At 59.6% G+C, this 25,784-nt stretch overlaps 1 protein-coding gene across 5 annotated transcripts in view; it reads left to right on the top strand.

Moving 5' to 3' along the window:
* GMDS (GDP-mannose 4,6-dehydratase) overlaps positions 1–23,076 on the top strand; it is a 434,986-nt gene extending 411,910 nt beyond the window's left edge. For 4 of the 5 annotated variants that reach the window (XM_024983738.2, XM_059880438.1, XM_059880437.1 and 1 more), the window contains 2 exons: positions 22,575–22,643; positions 22,787–23,076. In XM_024983738.2, the coding sequence (XP_024839506.1) occupies positions 22,575–22,643; positions 22,787–22,849 (132 nt within the window). In that variant the 3' untranslated portion in view covers positions 22,850–23,076. 5 annotated transcript variants of the gene reach the window in all.
* The last annotated feature ends 2,708 nt before the right edge of the window (positions 23,077–25,784 follow it).

Here is a 25,784-nt window from a genome sequence, read left to right on the forward strand (position 1 = left end):
CGTGGAGTGCTCCCTCCGGAGTCACACTCGGAACCATGGAGTGCTCCCTCCGGAGTCAGCAGAGCAGCAGAGCTGCCGCCACTTATCCCGGGACTCCGTCCCCTCCTCAGCGGCTCGCACCCGTGACTAAGCCCCGGACCCAGGACCGCCTGCCGGGGTCTAGGGAGTCGGGGGGCCCTCGGCCCGATCCCTCCTGGTCACCCTGGCTTCTCAGGAGAGCCGCCGGCCGCGAACACAGCCTGGGGTTGTGGCTTCTTCTGAACAGGGTGTGGAGGGCAAGGCAGCCCGTAGGCACCTCCTAGAGGAGGGCAGGGGGCACCCCAGGCCCGGCGCCTCCACAGGCCTGGGGAGCGGTGGATTCAGGGCGCTGGTGCAGTGGGCCCTCGCCTGCTGGCCTGGGGTGGGCAGGAGGCAGCCCTCAGACCTTTGTCCGACTGTGCAAACCTCCTGGAGGCCCGCGTGGGTGGGGGTGAGCCGTGGGTAGAGGCACTCATTGTCTCGAGCTTGGAGAAGCCTGCCAGCCGGGCCCTGACAGCAGAACCGGGGGGAGCGGCCACCCCCGCCCCGGAGGGCAGAGCTGGGGGGCGGGGCTCCCAGCAGCCCGCCTCAGAGCAAGAGTTTTCACGTTCAGAGCAAAGACCCGTTTTGTTCAGATGTGTGAGGTACGCACCCCGGGCCATGGGCTGACCCGCCGGTGACTTCGGCTTTTGGAACAGTGGAATGCAGAGCAAAGACTAAAAACAGAGCTGAAGATAGGAGACGTGCGGAGATGAGTATCTGCAGTATCACTGAGCTGCTCTTACCTCCGGAGGTCTCTGCATCCAGCATTTCTGTCCACATAGCTTCCCTCGTTGTAAATGTCCTTGTAATTATGAAGCCAACCTGCAGAATGTTCTAACTTCTCATATGGATATGCGTTTTCTCTGTCTCGTCCAGTCTGGACAAACCAGTTCCGTTTAGATATCCGACCTACTCGTTCATTAAGAGAAACCGAGCGTCAGCTACCCACCGTGATGCCTTGGGAGGGACAGACCCCCGTTCCGGCATGTGTTCCCCGGGAAGGGGTCCTCTGACCACCCACGGGTCTCCCAAAGCCCCCGATCAGGTGGGAGGAGCCCCAGAAGCCCTTGGTCTGTAAGAGCTAGAGGAGCGGCCCACATCTGCCCCCTGTTCCCGGTCAGGGCAGCTCTGAACACCCTCCCGCCCCCCACCCTGCAGCAGCTCCTCTCGGTGACCAGAGAGGACCTGTGATCCTCCCGGGCTCGGGTGGGTCTGCGGGGCATAGTAACGCTGGGGGCGCCCCTGAGGAGCCCTCCGGCTCTCGGGGCTGGGGTCCCAGCAGCCCCCTGCCATCGCCAGACAGGCTGTGACGGCCCCGGCTGCCGACCTCCCTTCTACCAGAGGCTTCCTCACCTCTCTGGGGTCATTCCGAACCCACCCCACACACATACTTCATTTAGGCAGCAAAGCACACCGTGCAGTTTCTGTTTATTTCAGTGGCAGAGAGCAGGTTTATAACAAAGCCATCTTTCCCTCCAAACAAACGTTGATCCAAAAGCTAGGAAGAGTCTCAGAGGCCAAAGACCCTGACGCGGCTTCAGGGACGGCCTGTGCCCAGAAGGGCCTGCAGGGGCCCGGACGTGTCCCCCAGGGCCTGGACGTGTCCCCTGGGAGCCTGGACGTGTCCTCTGGGAGCCTGGATGTGTCCCCCGGGGCCTGGACATGTCCCTGGGAGCCTGGACGTGTCCTCTGGGAGCCTGGACGTGTCCCCCAGGGCCTGGACGTGTCCCCCGGGGCGCTGAGCTGAGCGGGCTCCCCCTCCACGCTGGCCTCACAGAGTACACATCCAGTCAGTCCACTCCTTCTGAGAGAATAAAAATACAATTCTTTTAATGCGGCTCACGAAGCTTCTGCGCTTCCGCAGGCCTCAGTGACCCCACTGACGTCGGGGTCAGCATGAGGACCCCGTGGCCTCTCGGGATCTGTCCTCCTGGGCCGATTCCTGGTGCTCGGGCCTCAGCGAAACTCAGTGGCGTGTTGCTAAGAGCAGCACACGTTCCCACTTATCTCTAGGTTAATAGCACTTGCGTTACTGGTAATGTTCTGCTCTGATGTTGGGTCCCTTTTCTCCCCCCATGTCTCTGAAAACATTCACATTTTCTACCTATTTTTTTTAGAATTTAAACTGCAAAGATGTTTTTAAATCATCTTGATAACATATTTTTCAAAGCACTCTGTTAGGGTTTATAAATCTTACATTTATGTGCTTACCTACGTGCTATTTTAGTATCTTAATAAAAAGCAACAGCATCCTCCTTATTTGGAAGCTAAGCCACAAAGTGACTAAATACTATTTTTATTCAAAGTGAAAAAAAAAGTAAACAGATATTCCCAAGGTTGGTGTTCTCTTTTGAAATAGCATTACCTGGAGGATATTCATAAATACATTCACATTGTAACTACCCCCTCGCATCTCACAGGAACCCAAGTCTCACCCGTTTGTGGTGTCAGGAAACAGGTGACAGGTGGCAGCCTCTCCTTGTTCGTCCTGGCCGCGCACGTGGCCCTGGCTCCCCCGAGCTTCAGCCTCGAGCAGAGATGGGGACCCCGGGGATGTTTCCTCAGGGTCTGCGCACAGTCAGGAGAACCTACCCAGGACGACGTGCGTCCCGTCCTTTTGAAATGTCCAAACCCCTGACAAGTGGGACACATGTTTTTTTTGAATGGCCACTTAAGCACCCACGGGGCTCCCCAGGTGGCACAGAGGTGAAGAACCCGCCTGCCAAGGCAGGAGACGCCGGAGACAGAGGGTCGATGCCCGGGTCACGAAAATCCCCTGGAGGAGGGCATGGCCACCCACCCCAGTGTTCTTGCCTGGAGAATCCCCATGGACAGAGGAGCCTGGGGCTGCGGTCGATGGGGTCACAGAGGGCTGGACCTGCCGGAGCACACACACCTGAGGAGGCGAAACGTGATAGCAGTGTGTCGCCTGGGAAACGGAGACGTGCAGCCCACCTCGCCCACCCTGTGCTGCCGTCGCAGCCCCTCCAGAAAGCACCGTCACCGTCCATGTTTCATCCTTAAAGGCTCTAATTCTTTCAGCATGTTCACATGGTTTTATAGAGCCCCAGATACCGGGCAAATCCCCTTGGTGTTGTAGGACACGATTGCTGTTAGAAAACGTTCAGGCTGTCAGCCGCGGCTCAGCGCTGTCGTGGCGAGGGGCCCTGGGAACGCTGCTTATGCTGACGCGGGATTGATGGGGCCGGGGTAACGCGGTCGGGTCAGAGGTGCAGCTGCTTAGCCGCGCTCATCAAGCTCTCCGGTTTCACTGCGGTTTACGAGGAGGGTCTGCGGCGATAGCATCTGGCTGCCCAGCATGACTGCGTTCGTCTCTGTGATTGAGCGGGATTTAATGGTGGGCGGAGGGGCCCAGGGCAACCCTCGGTCCTGAACGGTGGTCCAGGCAGATCAGGAGGGGCAGCCGCCTGCAGGCAGTGGCCGGAGCAGCCCTGCTTCCTCCTGCTCTGCCCCCCACACGGCGGCCCCCCAGACCGGCCTCCGGGTGGGGCTGAGGTTAGCCCCACGAGGGCACTGTGTGTGTCCTTGTCCAGCTGAGCCCTGACCTGCTGGGGCCCTTCCCCGGGGGCGCCCCTGGGACGACTGTGGCCCAGCCAGGGGATCACTGACCAGGGGCCAAGGTCCATGCTGTCGAGAAGAGAAGAGGTTTGTTCTCTACTCTACTGTCCTCCAGGGCCAGATTCCAGGGATGCTGTGACCCCAGGAGCAGGGGGCGTTGCGGGCTGACTCCCCCCACTCCCCCGGTGGGGGTCCAGCCCAGAGGGGCCCCTGGCCCCAGGGTCCGGCGTCCTGGGACTGCTCGGCAGCTGCTGTCTGCAATCACAGTGGCACGACGTGGAAAGCTGGCCGCGTGTAATCTCCGCTGCCGGGGCCTCTCGAAGGGCGCGTTGCTGCGTGTCCCTGCCCCTCCCCCCTCTTCCAGGAGCCTCTGTTCAATTGATGGGGGTCCACCGCACGCAGGCCCACCGTGGCAGAGGGTCCCCTGCGCGTCAGGCCGACCAGCCAGAGGAGGGGCGGGCGCGGACAGTCAGCTGTCGCCCTGCTTCTTGCTTCCCGGCCCCCTGGCCGGGCAGGAAGGCCCCAGTGAGGTGAGCCAGCTGACGGCACCCAGCACCCCGAGAGACCAGGGTCAGGTGCCCTGAGTCACGTCCCCACCCACTCCCGGCATGGCGTGCGGCCTCCAGCAGCCCGCTCAGCCAGCCCGTTTCCTCCTGTGTCCAGTGGAGCTGACCGTAGCCATGCCGCAGGGCACCGTGAGGCTCGGTAGTTACCACGCGTGTGGTGCTTTGAGGACGCAACGCTGGCCACGTGTTCAGGTGCCTGATGACCATCCCCGAGGGCTGCTGGACCCTCCTGGGCGCTGGCCGGCCGGTCACTGCTGACCACCGGCTCTCACAGCCCCGGCCTGCGGTGCAGCCCACTGCAGTGGATTCGCGACCTGGAGGGATGCTGGTGGGGCCGCTGCCAAGCGCTGGCCGCCCAGGGGCTCCTGCAGTCTCCTAGAAGCGGGGTGGGCAGGGGGGTTGCATCGTGTGCAGGGGGTCACCTTGCCTCCTCGGGTGGCGCTGCTCAGGGGCAGAGTGGAAACCGCCTGCTGGGCCCTGCGGTCTCCTCAGGCCGCGTCTCAAGGTCGAGATGAGAGAAGAGGGCCGTGCACCATGGCCAGTACCAATCACACGGAGCCCTGGGCCCAGATGGACAGACAGGGGCCACTCATACCCGAGTGTCCACAAGAAGCCCGGGGCCCCAGCTGGACAGATGGGGGCCGCTCACACCCGAGTGTCCACACAGCCCTGGGCCTGGCTGGACAGACGGGAGCCCCTCACACCTGAGTGTCCCCAGGAAGCCCTGGGCCCCAGCTGGACAGACGGGCGCCCCTCACACCTGAGTGTCCCCAGGAAGCCCTGGGCCCCAGCTGGACAGACGGGGCCGCTCACACCCGAGTGTCCCCAGGAAGCCCTGGGCCCCAGCTGGACAGACGGGGCCGCTCACACCCGAGTGTCCACGCAGCCCTGGGCCCCAGCTGGATGGACGGGGCTGCTCACACCCGAGTGTCCACACAGCCCTGGGCCCCAGCTGGACGGACGGGGCCACTCACACCCGAGTGTCCACGCAGCTCGCTGAGAGCTCAGGCGCTGCGTCCGTGTGTGTTCTGTGGTTTTGTCTGTTGCACAAGGACTTCACGGCGGGTCTGGGCTTTCACTTTGCTGTCCTGTTCTGTGATGTCGTGTCGCCTGCCTCTCACACTCCAGGGTGGATGTGGGGAGCGGGCAGCTGTGGATCAGACAGGCAGAGTCCGGCCTCTACCCAGCTTCCCGCCCAGACTTTCAGCACAGACACACCATCGTCCCCTGTGTCCTCTGCTTGTCTGGAGAAGCGCCCGCAGTGTCCGCGGGGTGTCCAGGGTCCCACCGGCCCTGCCTCTTCTGGGCGGTGGGTGCTGTGAGCCTCCGGATCCATGAGCCCCGCTCCTTCCGGTTCCGTGTGAAGACCTTCAGACTCCCCCTAGGCCCTGGAGTCAGCGGCAGGCGGACTGAGGCTCTGCTGTGGACCTCACTGCCGGGACGCTGAGCAGGGGCCGCCGCTCGTGAGGCGGGAAGCGTGGGTGTGCGTCGCAAACGCACGTCCTTGAGGTGCTGATTAGGACCTGCATCAGGACACGACGGGTCCTCGGGGTGGGGACCGCGCCACCCACCCAGTGGGGCCTGGCCCGGGGCCAGAAGGCACTGCGGCTTCAGGGGATGCCCGTTGACGGGGCCGTGCTCACCCATGGCACCCTGCGCCTGTGTCCCCCGGGAGACAGCACAGAGCGCAGGCTGCACAGACCGCTCCCTCCCCAGGGGCCCCGGCCAGACACTGACCTGTGACCCTGACTGTGGCCATTGGCCACCAGGCCCTGATACGCGTGGGCAGACCCAACGCCCTCGGGCCGCACGAACAGACACCGTTGCAGCTTTCATTCTAGTTTTGTGTTTAAAATATTAAGGGCTTTCAACCTTAAAAGAAAGCTAATATAAATATTTTACTTAAGTAGGGAAATTCTTCACTTAAAAGGATACACACACACGTGTCAGTTGAACATGAAATAGTGCAGTGAGTGGCCGGACCCCCGGGAAAGGGGGCCAGGCTGTGTGTGTCCTGCTCCTTTTTTAGCTCAGTGACCAGTCTCCTGGCGTCCCAGCCCTGTGCTGGACTCCGGGGACACAAGGCTTGAGGCTCAGGTACCACCTGGAGCCCAGGCTCAGGTGTGTCAGCTTCTGAACGATAAAGGCAACTTAGTGATTCTAGATAGAAGTGGTTTGTTCGTTTCTTAAATTGGGTACTGATGGAGTTTTGTGGTTAAGTATACCTAAACGTTGCCATGTTAACCGTTTTCAAGTGGGAGTCCTGTGGCCTTAATTACCTTCACAGCTATCACCTCTGTGCTTCTGGAACCCCTTCCTCCCCCAGAACTGACACCCGGTCCCCACTAAGCGATTACCTGCCACTCCCCCGCCCCAGCCCCTGAAGCCCACAGCCCTAGTTTCTGTCCCCATGCATGTGACTCCTCCACGGACCACGTGTGCGTGGAGTCGGGTAGTATTTGACCTTCTGTATCTGGCTCGTTCCTCTGAGCACAGTGTCCCCAGAGTCCATCCACGGTGCATCCTGGGTCAGGATTCCCGCCCTCTTGAAGCCTCAGTGATGTTCGCTCTGTGTGTGGACCAGCCCTTGTTCATCCATCCTCCTTCATTGGGCATCGGGGTTGCTTCCACCTTCTGCCCATTGTGGGTGATGCTTCTACAAACATGGGTGTGCCAGTGTCTGTTCAAGACGCTGCTCTCAGTTCTCTTGGATAGACACCCAGAAGTGGAAGTAGAACCGCTGGGTCATGTATAGAATCTGTTGTTTTTAAGGCGTCTCCTTACTGTTCTCCACGGTGCCTGCACCATTTATGCTCCCACCAGCAGGATGCCAGGGTGTCAGGGTGCCCGTTTCCCCACAGCCTTGCCGGCCCTTGTCATGCTCAGTTGCTGTGTTTGTTTTAATGGAACCATCCGAATGGGAGTGAAGCAGTGTCCCGTGTGGTTGGTTTGTGTTTCCATACTTCAGTGACGTTGAGCATCTTTTCATTTGCTCCTTGCCCATCTATGTGTCTTCTTTGAAGAAACATCTGTGCAAGCCCGCTGCCCGTTTTTCAGTCGGGTGTTTGCTCCGCTGGTGCTGTGCTGTGGGAGTTCCGAGTCTATTCTGGGTCTGAGCCCTTCTCGGATGCAGTTTGCAGATTCCTTCTCCATTGCGGTGTGTCCCCCCGTTCATGGTGTCCTTTGACATCCAGAAGTCTTAAATTTCGATGTCGTCCAGTTTATCTGTTTTTGCTTTCATTGCTTGTGCTTTTGGTGTCATATCCAAGGAGCTGTCGCCACGTCCAGGGTCGTAAATCTTCCCCCTTGTGCTTCCTTCTGGCCATTTCGTCATTCGGCCACGTATGCAGCGGTTCCTCCCTGAGGTCTGTGCTCTACTGCGTTGGTTTACTCGTCTGTCTTATTCCAGAACCACACAGCGCAGACTACCATACCTCAGTAATAAGTTTTGAAATCAGGGAGTGGGACACTTGCAACTTTGTTCTTCTCTTTAAAGAGTCCTTTGTCTATTACCAGACCCTTGCAATTTCATATGAATTTTAGGACAGATTCTTATTTCTGGGGGAAAAAAAAACCTTCCCTTGGGGTTCTAATAGGGATCGCATTTAGCTGTGTAGATGTCTTTGGTGGTATTTTCCTCTAAACATATTACATCTTCCAATCCGTGAGCATGGGATGTCTTTCCCTACGCTTGTAGCTTCTGCACTCGTTTTTGAAGCCCCGTTATAAACACAGCACCATCTTTGATCATAGAGCAAAGGAAAAATTCTTTTCCTAGAGTGGGCTATAGCCAAGTTTGAATGATAAGCACAGTTTATGAATAAGTCAGAACCGAGATGAGAAGTGACACCAGCTGAGGGCATCAGTCAAGGTGATACCTTGAGGGTCAGAGGAGGAAACCACGTCTGAGCAGCTCTTGGAGCCCCCGGGAGACTGACCTGAGCGCACAGGAGTCGGGAGCCAAAAGCCTGGTGGGCCTGTGCACTGGAGGTGGATTGGATGGTTCGAGTGAGACGCACAAGCCGGGGGGCGGTGCTTAGACCAGGCAGGTGACCTGGGCAGCTGTGGGAGGCGGCCGGCGCAGCGTGTGTGTGTGTGTCTGTCTGTGCATCGTCAACGCACAGGCATGGACAGGCGGCGGGTGTGGGCAAGAGGCCGGCAGGCCAGCGACGGTGCAGCGCAGGGTCTCTGCCGCCGCGCGCTTGGGAGGAAGGGCATCTGTGCAGCAGCGTGTGCAGGACAGAGGGACAAGGCTGGACACGGCTCACGGGGCGGCCTCCTGACACCTGGTCGCATCCAGCCCCCCACCTCGCTCCGCCGAAGGCTAACCAGCAGGCCCCAGAGGTCCTCCTTGGAATTGTGGGTGCTGAGTCAGGCCTGTGACCCTAACTGAAGGCCTGAGTGTGCGCCTGTGGTTAGCATGGGCAGAGACAGAGGCCCCTGCACCCAGGGGAGCAGTGCACCCTCAGTGGAGCTTCGGGGACCCAGGGCCCAGGAATGGAGTTCCTGGAGCACCTCAGAGGGGCCTTCAGGAGACCGTCTCTTTGCCTGTCAGTCCCTCGTCTGCTCAGACCAGAAATGCCGGCGGGGCCGCGCAGGCAGCAGGGGCGGCCGTGCTCAGGAGCCCCCGTCAGCCTGGCGTCCTGGGCCTCTCACCAGGCGTCCTCCTCTGCAGGACAGGGGTGAGCGCAGATGCGGTGGGGACAGGCTAGGGTGATGTGGGCCGCCGGCGTGCGTGGACAGGCCCGGGGCAGCCAGCCCCACTGGACAGAGGAGCACAGCGCGGCCAGCACCGCTCAGACCAGATCCCCTCCCAGGGGCGCCCTGCAGGGCTCGGCCTGGATTTCACCCACAGAGGCCAGGCCAGTGGCTTCGGGCCCACCCTCCTGCCCACCCACCCACCCTGCCGACCTGGCCCTGTCCCGGAGGGCACACTCCCCGGGGGGCACGTTCCCTGGAGAGCATGCTCCGTGGAGGGCACGCTCCCCGGGGGGCACGTCCCCCACTGGATGTTTTCCTGTTCCGTTCACGTGTCCGGTCTTCCATCTGACAAGACTGTGGCAGCTCTTTAAGGCATCTCTTTAAGAGACGGTGAGTCTGGTGGGCATTTTTCTCCGCTCATGTATTATCTGACTTGGTAGGTAAAATGCCGGGGTCGTGTCGGGGTCTCCAGAGCAGTCCTGGGTCTGCCTGGTCACAATGGCGGGGGCACAGCACCCATGTCCTGGGGGCACCGGGAAGGGCAGGTGCTTCCAAGGGCCTCTTCCGTTTCCAGGGAGAGACAGGAGTGTGTCACTGGGGGTGTCCTCGGCTCGGGAGGTGTTCTCAGAGGGACGCCGGGGAGCAGCTCATCGTGTGGGTGACCCTGGAGTCTGCAGAGTGGGTTGGGGCAGAGCCCTCAGCCTCAGTCCCTCCTGCACCCCCGAGGACCCTGGGGCCTAGGGGACCACTGCAGAGCCAGCACCTGACAGGGACCCTTCCCATAAGGGGGGCAGGGTCCCGGCCAGGAGACTGGACAGAATGCCAGTTCCTACTTTAATAAAGGCTTTTGAGGGCTCTCTGAAAGATGAGCTGGGAAAACTCTTAGAAAACCCGCGTAAAGAAACAAGACGGCTTAGAGCTATTTTCTTAAAAAGCCATCAGGACAGTGACATATCAGGGCCATCTTTGAAGCAACATAAATATCTTTATAGGAAGGATACGAGAAACTTGCCTTCAGTCTAAGGAAGAGGCGGTTGGAAAGACTGCCGCGGGTCTGTGGCCCTGGCTGAGAGGGTCCCCCGGGTCTGCGGCCCTGGCTGAGAGGGTCCCCCGGGTCTGCGGCCCTGGCTAAGAGGGTCCCCCGGGTCTGTGGCCCTGGCTGAGAGGGTCCCCCAGGTCTGCGGCCCTGACTGAGAGGGTCCCCCGGGTCTGTGGCCCTGGCTGAGAGGGTCCCCCGGGTCTGTGGCCCTGGCTGAGAGGGTCCCCCGGGTCTGTGGCCCTGGCTGAGACCATCCCCAGGTCTGTATCCCTGGCCTGACTGAGCAGGAGATGCCCTCCGGCCACCTGGGGAGGTGTGGAGACAGGCAGGAGCCCCGGGCGGCCGCACCTGCTCTGGGGCAGCCTGCCGTCGTGGTGCAGGACAGGAGTCACTCCTCCAGGATCGTAGGTGAAGGGCCATCGTATCAGGAAGGCTGAAACGCAGTGTCAGCCGTGCTCCCGGAAGGTCAGATGCTGCTGGCCTAGCGTAACTGTTACATTTAGAGGCTGAGACGTCATCAGATATTCTGACCCCTGAGCTGACCTCTGAAACTGAGTTCTCCCGTCTGTTGGGGAGCGAATGGCGTGTCCTCGGGACTCAGGCTGAGTCAGGACGAGGCTGCGATCCCCGAGGAGGGCGCGATTCTCTCCTGCACTTGCTGCCGAGGGGGCGTCACAGACTCGTGGGGTCCGGACTCTGAGGCGGAGGGTGCACGCCTCCCGCGCCGGGGGGCCCAGCCCCGTGACCTGCAAGCAGAGGTGACCGGCCCCTGCACATGCGTGGTGTTTCATAGACAGGACTATAAGTTGACACTTTAAGCAAGAATTGTAATTACATTTCGAGATTTTAAGAGGATGCCTTAAAGTTAGGGCATGATCTCGTTATTTCTGACTTTGTACCATGTTGCTTTTATAGCCCTTAGCCGTGACTTTAGAGCAGCCGGTCCATGTGTTAGGTCCTCCGTCAGCGGGAAGCTCCACACAGAGGCAGCAGCCAGTGTGTTTCACAGTCAGTCTGCACACAGGCCTATAAAATGCAGCTGCTTCACGAAAACACTTTCATTTAAAATTGTCAGTAGTTAAGATGTTTTATCATTTGGGAGTGGTAATTAGCTCAGCGACCCATGAATTAAAGTATCACAAAACTAAAAGTCCTGATGACTCTCTGTGCGGCAGCTCTGCATTTTTACTGAGGAGGCAATAAAGGATCGAGGAAAATCCAACTGCGTTTTCTTACCAGGGGTCCGAAACGTCACTGTAACGGCAAGGCACGTGGGTTATCAGAGCTGACGCTTGCCGTGGATTTCTCGCGTATAAAATCAGAATCGTGGTGCCGCTAGCTGCACGGTTAGACTGTGCCTCATGGAGCAGCTCTGCAGAGAGACATAAGATAAGACACAGCACCTCCCACAGTGCTGAGTGCTGCTCCGCAGGCAGCTTGGAACACACGAGCCACTCAGAACCCCACGCCGCAGAGAGAGGCCTTCCCCGCTCGGGGTGGACGCCGTGATGCGCGGGATGGTAGAGACATGAGATTCCCCTCGGAACAAGCACCGCTTAGGTCGTCCCATCTAAAGAACGCTCCTGGGAAAACCTGCGAGGAGAGGTGACCGGCCCCAAGCCATCGCCCGCACTTTAGCGCTCCGGGCCTGTTCTCATCAAGTCGGGGGCAAGTGTGGTTAGTCTTGCAGGTAGCCTCCCCTGGGCGGTCACTGGGGAAAGCACTCATTCAAGGCTGTGGTCGGGGCTGGGACGGACAGACTGCCTTTCCCTGGGGGAGGCCGAAGGCGCTGCAGCCCCACGCTCCTGGGGTTCTGTGGCGGCGCGTCCTGGGGCTCAGTGTGGGTGGGCTGGGTCCAGATGGAGAGCTGAGCCCTCTAAGGGGGAGGGCTTGTCCTGCCCTCTGCGGCCTGAGGTGGGACACCTGATCTTCAGGACTCAGCCCTGACACCCTGACTGCAGAGCCCGGCCTGTCGCCTGGCCCCCCAGCCCCGATGGCCCCCACCCGCAACCCCATGAGTGACCCCAGGTGCTGGCTTGCGTGCCCGTGTCCCGACCACTCTGTGTGCCCCGTGTCTACCACTGAGTCTCAGCCACAGGGGTGCTCCCACCCAGGCCCCTCACCCCCCGGGACACTGGCTCTAAGTTGCCTGTGTTCCCACCCACAGACGGAGGGACCCCAGTGCCGCTCCCACCCTCTGCGAACAGCCCAAGCTGGGAGTTTCTGCCCCAGCTCTGCAAGCGAGGCTGGCCCCGCGCCCACCCGGCCATCCTCTGCTGGCCCTGGGGGGTCGGGGCAGCACTTTTTTGTCGGGAACTCAAGTGGGGGGTGGGGGGGTGGGGGCGCTGGCAGTGGTGGGTCAGGGCAGCTCCATGTGCCCGGAGGCCCCTCTGCAGGCTGACAGCTCGGAGCCAGGCTGAGCGCCTCTGACCTCTCCTGTCTGGGGGCCGCACGGAGCCCCAGTCTCCCAGGAACCTTCTCATGGTCCCGTTCAGTCGCCCGTGATCCTGCGAAGAGTCCAAGCTACACTCTGTGAGGGAAGCAGCAAAACCAGCAAGAGCAGAGTCCTCCCGTCCGTCCTCCCAAACCCCAGAGACCCACGACCTTCAGAGGAGGCGTCGCTGGGCCAAGGCGGGCCACGGTCTGTGCCAACAGGTGGTGTGGATTTGCTGTGGCCGGAGTCCTGGACCACCACCCCAGCCCCTGAGAGGCTCTCGCCCGCCTGTGCTCGCCTTTCCGGGGTCTGTTTGCAGACACGTCAGAGGAGACACGGCTCCTGCCTGGAGATCTGACCCAGTTACTGCACAGGAGCAACAGTCGAGGTCGGACATTCATGCAGGAGGAGGCTGGCCCTGGGCTTCCTGGACACCTCCGAGCACCTCTTGGCCCCTTGGTTACTAAGGATGACGGCTCCTCTTAGATGGGGCGCACACTCTGGGAACACAACGCAGCGTGCACAGCGGGGTCCCGGGAGGGACCTGTGGGGTCGTGTGACACAGGTGGTGCCCACCGCCCGTGATCCGTGATTCCTCCCGTGTGGGCACGGCTGGCGTTTCCAAATGACTCTCACACGCACTGAAGCACTCGGGCACGCTGGCAGAGGGCGACACAGGCTCCTGTTTTCTCTTGGCCGCAGGCAGCACACAGCTCGGACCCCAGCCTCAGCGGCGACGACCACTCCGGCTGCAAACAGTCTCTGCCTGGATTCCAGGACAGCCAGCCACACGGAGTCGCCGCCAAAGCTTCCATCAAAGTCAGCCTGATTATCTTCCACTGCGTTTTCCTGAAAGGATGTTATGGTTTTCTAGATGTTTGGTAGCTGGCGATAAATCAGGCTTTTATGATGTCATGTGAAAGGTTCCCCCCCCGCCTCCTGCTGCAGCCGCAGGCTGAGGGGACGTGTCGGTAGGACACGTGGACACCGCTGGCTTAACCCTCTGCTTGCTTGGGCTGGGCACAGCGAGGCTGCCTGCCGGTGGGGCGTGGACGGTGCTGTGGGCCTGCTTCCCCCGTGGGGTGAACCAGACCTCCTCCACCCAGAGTCTGACATCGAATCAAGATTCATAACAAGCCAGTGTGTCCCTCAGAGCCATAGAGGCGATCACAGGTGATTTTACAAAAGCCATCTTCTGGAAGAGCCTCTGCGTCATCATCATGAAAAGGAGACGTGTCCTTGAAAAAGAGGCGCTGTCTGAAGTCAGGGCATACCGATAAAACGAGACTCTGGAACTTCGTTGGTAGTGCCTTCTCTGGAAGCAGTGAGAGGTGCTCACTGGAGCCCCCTCCCACGGGTGTTCTCCCCGAATCCCGCCCCCGCCCCTCCCCACCCACCCTCCCCACCCCCCGCCCAGTTCCTGGCCAGTCTTCTGTCTCTCTCCCCTGGGAGCGGGTCCACCGCATCCCTCCACCTGGCATCCTCAGCACACCCCCTGGTCCTGGCTGCCACCGTCTACGGTCATCTGCGTGCCCACCATCCCCCCTTCCTCCACCATCTCCCACCGCTCCTGCTGAGGTCAGAGAAACCAGCGAGCTTGTGCTCAGAGACCCGGGGCCCGAGGAACGAGAGTCTCTGAACTCCACTGGAGGCTGATCAAGGCCATGAATCTTGAAGTGGAACCGGCTGGCGGAGCTTTACATCACAGCCTCACAGAGAACTGGGGTGGAAACAGTCAAACTCAAGCAGGTTGCGGTGCTGCGTCCTGTCCTTGCAAGAGCTTCTGGCAGAAGAGGAGCCCGTGGCCCAGGAGAGGTCCACTGTGTCCTCGCTGGACCAGGGGAGGGTCAGCCCTTCCTTCCTCACCCCCACAGTGGGTGCTGGCGCAGCGCTGGGCCCTGCCCTCTGCCCGGCAGGCCTGAGGGGTGACGTGACCCGCCCACCCGTAGGGCATGGTCCTGACTCTGCAGGGCGGTTGTCCAGACCTCGGCCCCCAAGAGTGGCCAGATGTTCCCAGGCTGAGAGGCTCAAGCACAGCAAAGGCTGGCAGATTTTAGGAGGGAAGGGGGATGTGTGTGAGTCTCCAGGGGAGAAGAATGCACTCACCCTTGTAAGACACAGAGCTAGAAGTCAACCCCATACTTACTTTCAAAAATCACATGGGCATCAGAAAGCAGACTTTCAAACCACAGCACGCCGAGGTGGCCAGTTCATAGCTGCAGGTCCTCTAAGGGGCCGTCAGCGACCACTGAATAAAGCCACGTGACCACGTGGCTTTGCTGCCAAGGGCCTGGGCCCCATGATGGGAATTCCCCGGAGGTCAGGGTGTCGCCAGCTCCTCTGGGCTCTGCCCCCCTGGACGCCCTGTGCAGAGTCGGGGGCCTTCTCTCCGTCCCCGAGACCCAAGGGCTCTGCTTGCGCTTCTCTCATCATCAAATCACTGATGAACGTCACCGCTCCAGGGAGGACCTCCCACTGTTCTTCAAGCCCCCCTCCTCCTAGGCTTCTGCCCTGAACCCCCTGTGGCCTCAAAGGGCTTAGTCACACGTCCCGCCCCCTTGACGGGCCCTCCTGTTGACACCGAGGCTCAGGACAGGGCTTCGTCATGCCCGCTACTGCCCCCCCAGCGTCTGAGGCAGTAAAGGTTTGGTAACAGTCAACAGCGTGTGAGATGGTTACAATAACTGGGGGAAAATTAAATATAAAATCGGTTACCATTATTCAAAAATTATGATCTAAAAATAGAAGTTTGGTTGGGGTGCAGGTCAAAGTGACAGAACTATAAAAGCAAAGCTGTGAGACAGCCCCTGCGCGGAGAGGACGCTCCATCCCTGATGTCACTGCAGGAAGCCGGAAGCGCCGCTCCCCCACCTCGGTGATGACAGCCGGTCTGCTGCTCCCATGGGCTGCGACCTTGGAGGCACACCGGCCGACGCCACCCGGATCCTGACCCTCACGGGCCTTGCCTGGCGGGCGACGTTCTCCCCGCTTCACAGACTGAAACCCTGAGGCTCGGGGACATTGAGGGACTCCCCCGAGTCCACACCGCTCCAAGGCTGAGCCGCAGAGGCAGCCGAAATGCGCGGATCCGAAGGGGGCAGACGGCGCTTTGGCGAGCACACACCTTCTGTACCGCCGCCCTCCCCGCCCACCGGCCGTGGCCGTCTCCTTCCCAGCACCGCCAGTGCCGTTGCTGGGACAGAACCTCTCACACGGTGGACCGTGAGCGTGATTCTGGCCATCTGGTCACCCGGCACTGCAGCGCACTGTGGGTCCCGCTGCTCAGCTTCGTCTGTGTTGCTCAGAGCGCTCTGCCCCTCAGACGACGGTCCACAGAGCACGTTCTTGCTGTGTTTTCTGGGCGGGCTCGTCCTGCTGAGGGCCCTGCGCCTTCCGGTCCGGCGCCCGACCCCCAGGGGGCTTCATGACGTCCGTCACGTTGTCGTGTCTAAGCGTCTCTGTGGCCGTGTTCAGGGAGGGCTTCTATTTCTCTTACAAAAACAGAAAAGGAAAACCCCAGGTAACCGGGCAGCGTGGCTGCCTCTCAACCTGGTAAACCTCCCGCTGCCAGGAAAGCGAGAGAATGGACAGTCAGACGTGACGTCCGTCCTCATGCACGCCTTCCGCCACGCCTCTCAGAAACCTGACTAACAAGCGTCGAAGCAGTTGTCCTAAGTTTCCCTCAACTGAGAAACTCCCCAGAGAAACAGCCTAAAAGCAAGACTTTGGATGTGGTCTGTGGCCGGGCTAGCCCCAGCACTTCTTACAGGTCAGCGAGGAATGCGTGTTTGCGTGAGTGCCGTGTCATTTCTGTTTGGGGTGAGAAGGAGGCGGGCGGGAGGGTTATGGAAGCGGGGTTTCCTGAAGGCGAGTAGCCTGACGTGCTCTTCAGATTGAGAAAAACCCAAAGGAAGAAGCCTCCTTCCCGTGCTCCAGGTGCCTCCCTGTATCCACAACATTCATCGATGCCGTGCTGTGCTCAGTTGCTAAGTCGTGTCCGATTCTCCGCGACCCCATGGACTGTCGCCCACCAGGCAGGAGTACTGGAGTGGGTTGCCATGCCCTCCTCCAGGGGATCTTCCAGACCCAGGGATCAAACCCGTATCTCTTACGTCTCCTGCAACAGCAGGCAGGTTCTTTACCCCTAGGGCCACCTGGGAAGCCCGTATTCATTGTACTAATCGGGGGCAGGGAGGGGGTGGGTGTCTAGGGCCCAGCAGGTCCCCTCACAACGGGGAAGGAAGCAGCCCTCCTCTGCACGTGCGGGTCCCTGGTGGCCAGCCTCGGCCTCCTTGCTGAGGGGTGCCCCACCCGCGTCAGGCTGCAGGTGAGCGAACACAGAGCTGGCCTTCGCCCCCCGGTGCTTGTCAGGTGCTTCCGTGCCCAGGAAAGGGGCCTCCTGAAGCAGATCCAGGATCTCCTGAGTTGCATTTGGATCGTCTCGAGGTTTACTTAGCTGGTGTACCTGCAGCACTTGGAGGGTAGAAGGGCCTCAACGGCAGAGGCAGAGCCGCCCAGCCTCGTGCTCCAGGGGCCGCCAGCCAGCAGAGTCAGCCCCTCTAATCGTCCACTTAAAGGCGCTTTATCTCCTTTCTGCGGGCTTTGTGTCACCTCCTACCAGCCTGGGTAATCTTCACACCCTCGACCCAGTTATTAACAGTAACCAGTCATTTCCGACAAAGACGCTGCTGGCTTTGAAGCCTGAGATGTGCTGAGCTCACCGACAGTCTTATCTCCCTCTCGTGCACCAGCCCTGTGTTGCCACCTCCAGCGGCCCCGCCTCCACCGCTTAGAGTGATCGTCAGGGAGGGTGTCAGGGTCCAGAGGCTCCCGCGGCAGGACTGACCACGCTCTCCTGGGGCTGTCATCCCCTGGAAGCACCTCGGATCCTGGAGGACAGCCGACAGAGAAGGGAGCGGGCCGGGGTGGGGAGGAGGTGCCTCACCAGGGCGCGTGCAGCCATGCTCACCCCCCGCCTCACTGGCGCCTTCAGAGCAACCTGGGCGCAGCTTTGAGAAAGCAGGCTCAGGGGCTTCCCTGGGGGCTCGGTGGTAGAGGGGCCTCCTGCCGAAGCAGGAGGTGTGGGTTCGATCCCCGGGTCAGGGAGATCCCACGCGTGCCGCAGAGCAGCTAAGCTGCACGCCACAGTGCAGCCGTGCTCTGCAGCAGGGTGCCTCCACCACAGTTAGCAGGCAGGCCCTGCACCCCAGCGAGGGCCAGCACAGGCAAGAAAGAGAGAGAAACCGGGCACAGACTGAGCCCGGGTGAGCCAGGCCCGGAGGCGGGTGGGCTGGCCTCTCTGGGGCCCGCTCCTCTGCCCTGGGAGGGCATGCGGCTGTGAGGGGGCGCCCGGGGCTGGCATTGGGGACAGAAGCCAGCCTGGGTCCCGGGCGTGTGTCCACTCCGCAAGGAGAGGGCCCCCATGCTCACCTCAGCCTGAAAGGACTGTCTCTACCACGTCTGCTCCAGCTCTGTTTCCAAGGAACTTGGTGCGCTTCATCCCATATTCCACTGTAGCAATAGTCTGACGGCCTCTCCCCTCCGTCCTAACCACATTTCTCTTTCTGCTACCCGTATTTTCAAAATACAAATGAAAATAGACATCTCTACGTAGGCTGCACTATAAATGCTGTTAATTGGCTTCTCCATTTATAAAGCAAATACTTTTTCTGTTTACCACCATAGGCTTTATTTACGAATTTAGAAGTGGACGTGTCAGGAAGTCTGTGTTCTCGTTCATTTTTCCAGAAAGCGCTGCGTGCTAGGTAGATGCCTTCACCCCTGTCTGGGGTGCACGGGGAGGTGGCCTTGCATGCCTGGGTTTGGTAGCTCTCAGGAGCTCATTCCAAGTGACAAATCGTGGTTCCCAGCCCAGAAGCTTCCTGGGGACCCGCTCAGGTGCCGCCTCCCCAAGCCCTGAGGCCGGGACGCATGTCCCAAGGCCCCACCCGCAGCCCCCAGCAGAGGTGCCAGTGTCTCTGGGCAGGCTGCTCTCTCTGCCCCACCGGCTGCCCCGTATCTCCAGGGTCAGAGGTGGCGGGGCGGTGCTGAGGACTGGATTTCCGCGCGGGAGAGCCCAGCATTGTTCAGGGCCCGACGGCAGCCCGCTGACGGACAGCCCCTCTGAGGCCGCTTCCTGAGCAGACCAGACACCCGCTGTTTTCTCCTCATCTCTTATCAGCCCTGTTGTTAGAGGGGAGGCCGGGCTTCAGTTCCGTGGGTGCCCATGGCGGGGGTCCTGGGGGTGAGCGGTGCTCCCCACGCTGCGCTCCCCGCCTCTCTGGGACGGTTCACAGCTAAGGACACGAGAGCAGGAGGCGTTGAACCAGCCCCCGGGAGGCAGGCTCTCCTGCGGGCTTTCTGGGGGAAGGTCCCCGCTCGGCCCTTTTCCTCACTCTCGCTGACTCTCAGCTGCGCGTCTCCAGCCTGGACTGGGCCAGTGTTTCCCACTGACTGTCCATTGCTGCTGTCGTCGTGAGCAGTTCTGTCTTTCTAAAAAGGAGCATTTCCCCAAGAGGAAGGCATTAGCATCGAGTTACACGAGGAACCACATTCACTGGCATTCTTTTATTCCCTGGGAGCCTCAGCCATTCCTCAGTTTTGCTTTTTTAAGCAAAGTGGAAGGAAGCTGATGAATCTGGAGCAGTCCTCACGCTCGGCTCTCAGGTCCTGGAAGGTGGCTCAGCCTCAACGGTCCGGGCCGTCTGCCCCTTCTCAGTCACAGGCTGGAGTCCAGCTCTTGCTGTGTGCGCTGTGGGCATTTAGCAGCCTCCTGCCCGAAGAGCACCCACCCTTGGCTACTCTCCACCTAAAACGATGCCCTTCGGAAAGCCTACAGACAGCCCTGTTAAGGAGACGCGCCACTTGAAAATAAAATGGATGTTAACTTTCATATTAAAAATTTTCCTAACGTAACTTCAGTGAAAGAGCAAGAGAAAAGAAATGAGAGCATGAACTTTAGAAAGAAATGTGACAGACTCTGCCTCACAGCTTTCCCCGGGTGATTTCCAGGAAAGCGGGTGGGCAGCCGAGGGCTGAGTGTGCTGAACACTGACCGGAGCACAGGGGAGGCAGGGAGGCCACCCACTGGAGGTGGGTCCTCATCCTGGCAGAGAAGAGACGCCCCCGGCGCAGAAAGCGGTCTGGTGAGGTGGCGGCCGGCAGCGCGGGCCTGCTCTCCGGCTCTGTGCTGACTGCTGGGGGCTCAGGAACCAGCCTGATGACTTTTCCAGGATCAGGCCTGGCCCTTTATCACGTCACTGTAACAAGGACAGAAACCAGGAAAGCCAGAAAAATTACTGCAGCAAAACATGCTTCCTACCCGCGTGGGTCTGCTACTCCGCCCACGGGCACTCGGGCCCTCGGCCTCTGGGCTGGACCCCGCCATCGGAGGACGAGCCCTGAAGGCGGCCCCGGAATCTGCGGACCCGGAAGAGCAGGGGCGTCTGCACACGGGCGTCTGTGCCGCCCTGCCGCTGGGACCCGCTCAGCCAACCCTAATTGAATCCGACAAGAATAAATCACAGGCTGAAACTGTAGTGCTCACCTAAGGAACAGCCGTGGAGACGGGAGGACACGCAGAGCCGGAGCTCAGGAAACGTGGTCTTCACATAGAAACGCCTCACATTTTTCCCAGAGCGGTCCTGTCTCCCTCCTAAAGAAAAGGGCCAGACCACCCAGTGCACAGCGTGCGTTTGGGAAAACTGTACATAAAATCATCACGTCCCTTCAGCTCCGGCCGCTGTTGTCATACTAAGGCTTTAAGCCTATAAATAAAGGAGGGACTGAACTGTCAGAAGAGAAGCAGAGAGCAAAGCACACGGCTGGTTCCCCACCTGTCCTCAGAGCCGATCCCACGCGAGTGGGGAGGGTTTGCGGCTGGGAAGGATGCTGGGCCTGCCCCCCAGCCCCGGGCCCCACATTCCCTCCCCACTGGCCAGCCTCGAGTACCCCAGCCCGGGCCCCAAACCTTGCGGGCCCAGCTGTTTACCTTTTCCCTAACGGACTCACTGGGGACAAGCAGGAAAGCCCCTCAAGAGGGGTTGAGCATAAAACAAGCCACGTGTCCCTGTCTTCCGTAGAAGGGGCCGGTCTAGGTGTCAGCTCGGACACAGCAGCTGGCGTCCAGAGCCGACGTTTTGTTTTAATGGAACCTCATCCTTTTCCTTCACAGGATCTCTCGGTCTAATTAAATTTCAGGGAGACAGCGCTTTGGCAGAAGGCAAAAGCTAGCTGCCGGGCTGGAATGTGGGAGCTGGGCTCAGAACTGCATCGGGAAGTTTTACTGGTGCGTCTCTGGTTTCAATGAAACCCTTGCACGGTAGCACGTCTGTTTCTGAGCTTTTGAAAGCCATTTTTCTTCTTCCTTAATTGTCGTCCCCTACTTGTTTTTAAATTAGGAGCTGCTTGTAGGAAAATGCAGGAAACAGAGTTTCAATGCAGAGCGCCCTTTCCGAGCCGCCTGCAGCCAGCGGAGAGGCACGGGCTTCGGGGCTCTGCACCCTCGCAGGCTGGAGGCCATGGCAGGTGTGGGGTGGATGGCGGCACCCCCCAAGCCAAGCGTGGCCACCGCAGAGCCTGGGGCTCTGCTTCCAGGGACCACGTTTCACAGCTCCCGCTGGGGACACAGGCAGAATGTATGTCTTTGTGTGACTCTCTTCTCCAACAGAAGTAGCCTCGAAGTCTAGACACGTTTACTCGGGGAAAGGAGAGAAAAATAAATTCACTTGTTTTTCCGCATATATTTCCAGCTCCATGTAGCACTGTGTTAAATTGCTAATCAATAATATCTGCACCCTACTTTTCCTGAGGACTCTGCACATGGACTTTCAGGGCCAGCAGAAGTAACTTGTTTGACTATTATTAATGCTGGAAGCCAAGGCAGCCCTTCAGTGAAGCCCTTTGGGAGCTTGCTTGAGCCCAGCCTGAATGTGGGGCTGGGTGGTGGACAGCCGCTGGAAGGGCCATGCTGGAACAGCCCCGGGCAGACAGTGCAGACGTGGGGCCAGGCCGAGTGCGTCGGGCCGGGCTGGGGTGAGCACAGAGGTCCCACCCGCCCCTGGCCTGCCTGTGGGATCCACCTTCCAGAGCCTGAGTTGACTGACATGGGGCAGAAACATTTCAGCTGCAGCTTGAGCATCCGTTAGGCTCCTCGCTGTGGTGGTTTGAGGCTGTCCTTTAGTACTCCATGTGGCTGGGAGAATGTCTTCCCTGGGGCCTGGGGTGCTCACGCAGCTTGGTCTGTTTCAGAGCCTCTCTCTCTCCTTTTTCTTCCCTCTCTCTCTCCTCCCTCCTTCTGCCCTCACTTTCTTTTTGGAAGCATCTTGACATTCTCATTTCTCATCCTCCCATCCATCAGTCGTGGGCAGGGGGCGCTCCGCTGGGCCGGGTGGGTGGGCTCTCTCGACTCTCCCCCGGTTCCCTTCCCAGGCAGGCCAAGCAGGACAGCCCGGAGGTTCCCAGCCCCTCCCTGTCCAGGGAGGCCCAGCGGGACTGGTTGAGTCATCTTGCCCTCTTTTATGTGTTTTTATATTTTGATAAGACCCTGTCAGCTGGGGAGAGAAGCTCACCACTGAGCAAATGAGCCACAGTGGGACCGGGGGCGGGGAAGGGGCAGAGGAGCCCGGGCCCTGGGTGGGGGGAGCTGGGGCAGGGGCGCGGTGAGGAGAAGCCCTGAGATCAGCATTTCCAAGGAAGGAACAGGACCGACAGAATAACCTGGACCTCAGCTCTGAGGGCAGCAGTGGGGGTCAGTAAAGAGGGGGCGGCTCAGAGACCCAGTTCCTGCGGGTCAGGTGTTGGGTGGGGACTGCGAGAGCTGGGAGAGGGAGTTGGGGGAGGCAGGGGAGGGGAGGGACGGGGTGTTGGGGAGGCAGGGGAGGGAGGGAGGGGAGTTGGGGGAGGCAGGGGAGGGGGGAGGCAAGGGAGGGAGGGAGGGGGCAGGAGGGAGGGGGAGGGAAGGGGCTTGGCTGGGAGCCGGGAAGGGAGAGGAGCCGGGAAGCAAGCACCGCGGGGGGCGGGGGACACGACCCCTCTCCTCGGTGAGGCCCAGAAGGCCCTCAGAGCGCGTCCCCGGGGCGGGACTCGGGGCTGCGCGGGGACCCGCCCAGCTGCGCCTGCAGGGCTGCGGGGCCGTGGGTGACCGGCCGAGGCCGCCACCGCCCGCCCGACCGTGCGCCCCCCATCCCGCCCGCAGGACTTTCTGCAGGGAGACTGCTCCAAAGCCAGGCAGAAGCTCAGCTGGAAGCCTCGGGTCGCCTTTGATGTGAGTGAGTCTCCGGGGCTCCGGCCAGGCGGGAGGGGCCCCCGGGGTCGGGGGTGGTGGCGGGGGGTTCCGGGGTGGGTGAGGAGGGCCCAGGGGCCGGGGGCTGGGGCTCCCCGTGACACGCGCCCACGCCCTGCCCGCAGGAGCTGGTGCGGGAGATGGTGGAGGCCGACGTGGAGCTCATGAGGACCAACCCCCACGCCTGAGCGCCGGGCGGACCCGGGACCCAGGACCCGGGCTGGCCGAGGTTTGCGGCAGCCGGGAAGGGCCCGGCCGATTCCCTTTCCTCCTCTGATGGGTTTTGGAATCACGATGTTTTAAATCACTTATTCGCTTCACTTGAAATTATATCCCAGACAACTGAAATCGTGGGGCTTTCAAAGGGTTTTTCTCTTTTCTTATTAAAAAGAGCCTTTCTCTTAATCAGCATTAACACAGTGCCTGTGGATATTGTCTCCAAGTGATAAAGCAGCACCTGTAAGGACCCCAAACAAAAAGTCACCCAGATCCACGCCCTGGAGGGTCTCGGGCCTGAGCCCGCCGGGCCGCACGCCCTCCTGAATCTGAGCGGCGACACTGCCGTCCCCTCCTGGTGACAATAAGCCGCTCTGTGCAGCCGGTCTGGAAACCCAGGTCCTGCAGAAAGGCGGCATTCACAGCAGCTCTGGTCTACAGCTATAATTAGAACCCACAGGGCTCCCACCATCTCAAAAGAAGGCTTGAGAAACAGGGAGAGTTAGAAGAAGAAACTTGAAGGAAGGTAAATATTGCTGGAACATTCCATGCCAGACCCCTGGGTGACCCAGAGGTCTCTGAGCCCAGGCCTTTGCTTGTGGTCTAGAGTCTTACACACACTACTTATTTCCAACCTCCTCTCAGTACTAGATCACTTTTTAAATCTAATTTTTATTTAGTCATTCAGCCGGTTTATATTTAGTGCCTAATGTATGCACGTGAACCACACGAGCTTAATCAGAAATCCGGTTTTGCTGAGAGCATCGTTCAGCGGCCGGGCTTTCACCACGTGTGCTCCTAAGACGTGAACAGCGTGTCTGTACAGCGTTAGGCAGGTGGACACACACGTGTGGAATTCACCCGCACCAAGCAAGCGTTCGTGTACGGGTGGGTCCTTTGCCTGAGAGGCCGTATTTTGCCCCAGAACAAATTAGGTCAGGACTCCTCTCCCCCTCACTCCCCCTCCAAGGAAAATAAAACTTTACAGCAAATGGAATTCCAGCCTTTGCACGTGCTTGTGAGCGGGGCTGAACTATTTCTGAATGTCTTCACGAGCAGGTTTATGATCTGGGGAGGACCTGGGCTCCAGGCTGGTGGCTGGAGAGAGGGCTCTTTGTGTGGCTGCTCCAGTTGTGAGAGCCTGGCTCCCATGGAGCAGAACCGGGGCCTGATCCGGCCCACCCGGGCCTTGGGCTCGGGAGCTGCCCCAGGACAGGCCTTCTCCCAACCGGGACTCTGCTAATTGGAAACAGATGGTCCCCGGAAAGCTGGGCCTCCAGGACTAGGCAGGCTGGTGGGCACACACGCGCACACACTCTCACACAGGCAAACACAAATACAAACACACACCAACAGACACGCCAGCTCACACACACACACACACAATGCAAACCCGCTGTCACAAATACAGTCTTAAACATCTCACAAACACACACCTTCACACACATTGCCCTTGGCCTCGATGTGGTGGGCAGACCCCCTCCTCCTCTTCCTCTGACCCCCTGAACCCTCCAGCCCGCCTCACACTGGCTCCCAGGGCTCTGTGGCTTGCTACCCAGGGGCTCCTCAGTGAGCACTGGAGGGGGTCCAGGCAGGGGGTTAGCAGGACTTCGGTGGTGCCCTGGGCTTAAATTACTCTCAAAATGGCCTGGAGCATCGGGCTTCAAGGACACAAGAAGTATTTGGATTGCAGCCTTCTCTCTTTTCCCGTGTTTTGGATGGGGAGGGGGTAATCTGGCTTCCTGACCTCCCCGTGTGTGCTTAAGAGGGTGGAAAGAGAACAGGTCTGCTTGAGTATCTCTGCGCTTTCTTTCTGTGCTGTGAATTTCACTTAGACATCCTTCAAGACAATTCTTATTAAAGGGTTTCTTCTACCTTAAGTCTCGCTTCAATTTCAACAAATTTACTTTCCCCCTTTTCTCTCCTCTGCCAGCTTTGAGTATTCATTTTAGATGTGATAAATTATCTTCCACCTTGATTTTTCAAGTGGAAACTAAGAATGTTAAGCTTTACGCTCCTATATGAGAGCAGAGTCGTCAGGCCCATACTGGCGCCCCCATGAGCCACGAGGCCCGCGGGGGGTACCAGACAGCCGTGGCCTCGGTTCCACCCCACCTGCCGGACGGTGGCAGACTGTGCGCTGTCCTTGCGGGAGGGAGGGAGGGAGGGCGGCCCCGAAAGCCTTTTGCCCCTCCAGCTGTCCAGGGGTGAATGTGGACACACAGGCTGGGCCTGAGAGGGAAGGACTAGAGGGCTTGGGGGTTAGCCTCCCCTTGAGGCGGGTCCTTCAGGAGCTGGACTCCAGGCTGGGACACGCCAGCCATCAAGATGACAGACTCGGGGGTGGTCAGTGCGCTGCTGGGGAATGAGACCTTCCGCTTGTTATTAAAGCTCAGTGCTGTGCTTAGTCGCTCAGTCGTGTCCGACTCTTTGCGACCCCATGGACTGTAGCCCACCAGGCTCCTCTGTCCATGGGATTCTCCAGGCAAGAAGACTGGAGTGGGGTGCCATGCCCTCCCAATCCAGGGATTGAACCCAGGTCTCCCACACTGCAGGCAAATTCTTTACCATCTGAGCCACCAGGGAAGCAGAAGGCGATATCTCCAACTTTTGTTTCAAAATAACCATAAATGCATTGTTTACAAATCATTTTGAAGCCCCCCAAAAAAGCCTCAAAGCACTCCAGGTAGGTTTGCACCAGCAGTTCCAGCCCGGTATTCTCTGATTTAAGAAGTGTGCAAGTCCAAGTTCCCAAGCCATCTGTTTTCCACAAGGAGCAGCCTTTGGGGTCGGTGATGTCCGGGTTGGGGGAGGGGAGTCACCAGATTTACTGCAGGATTGTGTGCCTGGACGGGGGTTTTTCAAACACCTCCACAGCCAAACACGCCACCCACACCTCTCCAAAAA

The sequence above is a fragment of the Bos taurus genome, chromosome 23 (assembly GCF_002263795.3).
Source record: "Bos taurus isolate L1 Dominette 01449 registration number 42190680 breed Hereford chromosome 23, ARS-UCD2.0, whole genome shotgun sequence".
Lineage (NCBI taxonomy): Eukaryota > Metazoa > Chordata > Mammalia > Artiodactyla > Bovidae > Bos > Bos taurus.